This window comes from Bos grunniens, chromosome 19, assembly GCF_055505025.1.
Source record: "Bos grunniens cultivar Pamir isolate PY7600 chromosome 19, Bosgru_T2T1.0, whole genome shotgun sequence".
NCBI lineage: Eukaryota > Metazoa > Chordata > Mammalia > Artiodactyla > Bovidae > Bos > Bos grunniens.
In genome coordinates this window covers 21630822-21635837 of record NC_141183.1, presented here as the reverse complement: position 1 = coordinate 21635837, position 5016 = coordinate 21630822, and the positions used below count along the sequence as shown (strand labels likewise).

General features: G+C 54.8%; 1 protein-coding gene across 1 annotated transcript; it reads right to left on the bottom strand.

Moving 5' to 3' along the window:
• Positions 1 to 438: 438 nt before the first annotated feature.
• LOC147351614 (keratin, type I cytoskeletal 14) lies at positions 439 to 4691 on the bottom strand. The gene is made up of 8 exons (XM_086355362.1): positions 4092 to 4691; positions 2789 to 2871; positions 2110 to 2266; positions 1798 to 1959; positions 1589 to 1714; positions 1270 to 1490; positions 1133 to 1179; positions 439 to 701 (listed from the first exon to the last, which is right to left on the bottom strand). Exons 1-8 carry the CDS (start codon positions 4632 to 4634, stop codon positions 607 to 609), a joined length of 1434 nt encoding a protein of 477 aa, XP_086211488.1. The 5' UTR covers positions 4635 to 4691; the 3' UTR covers positions 439 to 606.
• Between the last annotated feature and the right edge of the window lie 325 nt (positions 4692 to 5016).

The window sequence follows — 5016 nt, the reverse complement described above, 5'->3', positions numbered from 1 at the left end:
GACCTCCATTGATGAGCTTTAGGGGAACTGTGAATCTCATAAATTATATGCAAATGTATATATGCTTACTGGGGGTGGGAAGAGATCTATAGTTTTCAATATACACGCAAATCCTTAAAGACCAAACTGTTAAGAATCCTTAACCTAGCATAGTGCCTGGCATGCAAAAGGCACTCAATAATATCTGGTGAATGAATGAATAAGTAAATGGAGGGGTGAGTAAATGAATGAATGTTCCAGGAGACGCCACATATGAGCTGGTACACACATTATCTTCTGTGGTGGTGAAAGCAATCCTGGGAGCTGAGCCCAATCTGCCCCCAGGTTCTTTCTCCCAGTCCCAGAGGCCACAGCCAGGTGCTCTGAGAGCTCGCAAGAGATGCCTCCCCCGCATTCTCCCCACCTCCACTCCTGACAATGACCAGGCAGAGACAGGAGTTGTGCAACTCAGCTAATGAAGCTTTATTGATTGCTGGAAGGGGCAAGGGTGAAACAGGGCTCACGAGTCAAGTGCTTGGGGGAGGCGGGGACAGGAGAAGGGATCCCCCAGGGAAATCTGTGTCCACTTGGGGGGTGCTTTCTAGGCATGAGCAGTGCAGAGAAGCCTTAGTTCTTGGTGCGAACGATCTGCTCGTGTGTGGATACCACCTTGCCATCGTGTACATCCACGACTTTGGTGCGAACCTGGCGACTGGAGGATACTAGGGAAAACAGAAGAGAGGGCGTTACTAGTGGTGGGTGGCAATAGAGAAATCAGGAGCACAGAGGCCAAGGAGCCCAGGGCACTTAAATGAACTGTCTCCCTACTGCCCTGTCCCCTGATTACCACCTCACCCACTGCTCTTGCCCCAGCACTGATATTATCAACACATTTCTTTCAGACTAGAGCTCCCTAAGGTCAGGGAGTCTGTGTCCTCAGACTGGAGCATCCTAATAACTGAGATCAAAATGGTTCTGTCCAGATCCGTCCAAATGGACCAGGCTTGGTGGGAAGACCATGTGGGGCTCTGTCCATGGTGCTAACTATGGGACCCTAGCTCAACTCCTCCAGAAGCCCCTATCTAACATTCTAGAGCTGCTGGGAGACAGGCGGTGGTCCTGAGTTCAGACTGGATGAGGAGGAAGGCCTTACCATCTCTGGATGACTGAGAGCCAGAGGAGAACTGGGAAGAGGAGAGGCTGTGAAGACAGAAAGGGGCAAAGGTCATTAGACACCGCGGTGGAGCAGTGAGTGAACACAGGGGCAGGACAGGAGTTCCAGGCACTCACTGGGCGTCCTCGCCCTCCAGCAGGCGGCGGTAGGTGGCGATCTCCTGCTCCAGCCGGGTCTTCACGTCCAGCAGGATCTTGTACTCCTGGTTCTGCTGCTCCATCTCGCAGCGCAGCTGGGCCAGCTGCTCTTCCACGCTGCTGATCAGCTCCTGGATCTGAGCCAACTGCATGCAGTAGCGGCCTTTGGTCTCTTCCAGGCTGTTCTCCAGAGATGCTTTCTGTGAGGGAAGGAAAGAAGATCAGGAATCAGGGAGGGCGGTCATTCCCTCCCAGCGAGACCCTGCGCACATACCCCCAGGCCCGGCCACGCCCCTACCATGCTGAGCTGGGACTGCAGCTCGATCTCCAGGTTTTGCAAGGTGCGCCGGAGCTCCGAGATTTCGCTCTTGCCGCTCTGCACCAGCTCGCTGTTGGTAGCCACCTCGCGGTTCAGTTCCTCTGTCTGAAGAAAAGAAAGCACCGTTTGCACGGGAAGTTCCAGGGAAAAGGGGTTCCTGGGTCCCTTCCACTCCGAATGCCACCCACCTTGCTGAAGAACCACTCTTCGGCATCCTTGCGGTTCTTCTCCGCCATCTTCTCGTACTGGTCGCGCATCTCGTTCAGGATTCTGCTCAGGTCCACGCCGGGGGCGGCGTCCATCTCCACGTTGACGTCTCCGCCCACCTGGCCTCTCAGGGAGTTCATTTCCTACACAACCAAAGAACAATCCATTATGGTGGCCGATTAGAATTCCCCAGTCGGAGGTGTTCCTGGACTGAACGCTGTCTTCAGCCATCTGAATTGCATCTCTTCCCTCCCAGCTAACCCTCTAAGTGGGCTTTTCCATTTAGCTCTCACCTCCTCGTGGTTCTTCCGGAGGTAGGCCAGCTCCTCCTTGAGGCTCTCGATCTGCATCTCCAGGTCGGCTCTGGCCAGGGTCAGCTCGTCCAGCACCCTACGCAGGCCGTTGATGTCGGCCTCCACGCTCAAGCGCAGGTTCAGCTCCGTCTCGTACCTGGAATGACCCAAGAGAAATGAGACACCCACCCCAGTCACACTGGTGGTTCTGTTCTCTTCCCCCCTTCTGTCCATAGTTGGCCTTCTTGGGTGGTTTATGGAGCCAGTCTTGATTGGCATGGATAGACATAATACCCATTATTCCTCAGATATGAACATCTGGGGAGGGGGACAATGACAGGAGTAAGTAGTTCATTGTGCTGTAGAATTCATGGAGGGGAGATGCCAACCAATATGACTACCGCTTGCACTTCAGGAACAAGTTGGGAAGTGGGGAGTGCCTCTCCCTGAAGCAGTGGCTCCCTAATCTGACTGTGGATCAAAATCACCCAAGTAGCCTATTAAAAATAACTGAATCAGAATCCCAAGGGTGGGGCCCAAGAGTATTGTATTTTTACAAGCGCCCCAAGGGGGTTGCACACAGCCATCCTGACACAGGCACGCTCTGTTCAGGGAACACTGCTCCCAAAACGCCCCACCCAGGGAAGACCGGGTGCTCTGAACCACCACTCTAACTCACTTGGTGCGGAAGTCATCAGCAGCCAGACGGGCATTGTCAATCTGCAGCACAACATTAGCATTGTCCACAGTGGCTGTGAGGATCTGCAGATGGAAAGGGCACAGGTCATTGGTGGAAAGGACAGTGTTAGCCAGACCTGACTTCAGCCTGCATCAGGCCTTTACCTTCATGCTTTTCTTGAATCCCCATTACTCCCCACAAGCCTTTGCCATGGCAGCCTAAAGGATAATCCCTGTTGGTCCAGCCTGGCTCATGCTCATCAGAATGGGTAGAAAGAGCCTTGGCTTTAAAATAAATAGCCCTTGAGTTTGGGTCCTGCTTCTACCACTGACTTGTTACAAAACCTGAGATGGGTCTCAGAGCCTCAAGTTCCCTGCCATTGAGGAGAATGACCAGGTTCTCCAGACCCCCTTCCTGACTTGAATTCTCTCTCTGCACAAGCCAGGCCTGCCAAGACTCTGTAGACACATGCACTCCTTCTCAAGCCCTCGGAGCACAGGATCTTAAGTGGGGCTTTCCCACAAACTGAGGTCCAGCTGGCACAGAGGATTCAAACCAGAAGAAGCAAATGGGGGTGGGGGAAGGGTTGGTGGGGATAGATCGAACTCTGGATTGGCTAGAGTTCCCTCCCTCATCATCTGATTTCCCTAATCCCCTCAAAGCATCAGAGCCAGACATCAAGATCAGCAGACTCCTGGTGTGATATGGGAGCAAGGAACAAGAGTCAGATGACACAAGTCCCCCCAGCTCCCCTCCTGTGTGGGGCACGTGAGGTGGGTCACTGCTGATTGTCTCTGTGGGTTTTCCATGCCCTGTTGGCTGTGGGGAGGGGCTGCCTGTGCCAAGACTCATGGAGGCAGCCACCACAGCCCAGACTAATGAGCTAATGAGTGGTTTGGATGTCTAGCCTGGTCCCGTTACAGCCTCGCTCCTCCCCTGGGCTGGAGAAAAGGTTGCTGCCTCCCAAGCTGGCAGGTGGAGCACAAGGGCTCTAGCTTTGGCTCTGCCATTAATTTGCTATGTGACCTTGGACAGAGAGCCCAAAGCTTCAACTTCTTCTTCTGTAACTCATAAGGGTAGGAACCCCTGGTGTCTCATGGGTCTCGAGTCCAGAGAGGTATGAGCCAGGTGGGGAAAAGGAGACCATCTTTTCATAGACCAGCTCTGTTGGGGTCATCTAGAGCCAGAAGAAGGGGCTGGAGGCTAGCCTGTCTAAGAATTCAAAGCAATCAATGCTCTGAGGCCTCCATTGCTCCTGAGTGAGGTGGCTAGAATGGCACCTCCTGCCGCCTGGCCCACACACCTTGTTCCTCAGGTCCTCGATGGTCTTGAAGTAGGGGCTGTAGTCCTTGATCTCAGCAGGCCGCTGCCTCTGGTACCAGTCACGGATTTTCACCTCCAGGTCAGCGTTGGCCTCTTCCAGGGCACGCACCTTGTCCAGGTAGGAGGCCAGGCGGTCATTCAGGTTCTGCATGGTCACCTTCTCACTGCCTGCCAGGAGCCCATCACCAGCGCCAAAGCCACCACCAAAACCACCACCCACGCCACCACCGAAGCCACCACCAAAGCCGGCACCAAGGCCACCGCCATATCCTCCACCGAAGCCGCTGCCCAGGGCCCCACCAAAGCTGCTGCTGCTGCTGAAACCACCACCATAGCCACCCCCTAGCCCGCAGACACCCCCGGAGGAGTAGCGGGAGGAGGAGACAGACAGGCCTCCATAGGCGCTGGGGGCCCGGCAGGAGCCTCCAGCCAGGACGGAGGATATGCGGCTAGAGCCACCACCGATGCCCCCAGAGCTCTTGATGGAGCTGGAGGAGGTGTACTGGCGGCTGCAGGTGGTCATGGTGCCAAGGAGAGAGGTGAATGAGCAAGTGAGCGAGTCGGCAGGGAAGAGAAAGGTGCTGAGGTGTAGAAGGATGCCTGGTTTTATACTCCTGCGTAGGGGCGGGCCTGGCATTTTCCATTCCCCTTGGCTTTCATCACCCAGAGGCCAGTGCCAACTCCCAGGCAGATCCCTCCTCTCATCCACCTCATCATGTCTGTCTTATTTTACTGGAAACTCATTGTTCAGGGTGTTTGGGGTTTCTTGTCCTGCCAGATGTGATTCACAGGAGGAGGTGTGGGCCTGCAGGCTACGCTTTCCCTTCAGACCCTGGGAGCACACGTGCTGGGCTCAGCAAGACGGTGGGAGTAGGGCTTGTGTGCACCATAAACCTGGTGACTTG

Bases quoted from the DNA above. Each gene is read 5' to 3' on its own strand.
- LOC147351614 (XM_086355362.1), bottom strand. From the start codon at position 4,634: ATGACCACCTGCAGCCGCCAGTACACCTCCTCCAGCTCCATCAAGAGC. The intron at 2,872-4,091 runs GTGTGTGGGCCA...TTCCATCTGCAG, and splicing joins TCGAGGACCTGAGGAACAAG to ATCCTCACAGCCACTGTGGA. The intron at 1,180-1,269 runs GTGAGTGCCTGG...CTGTCTTCACAG, and splicing joins CTGGAGGGCGAGGACGCCCA to CCTCTCCTCTTCCCAGTTCT.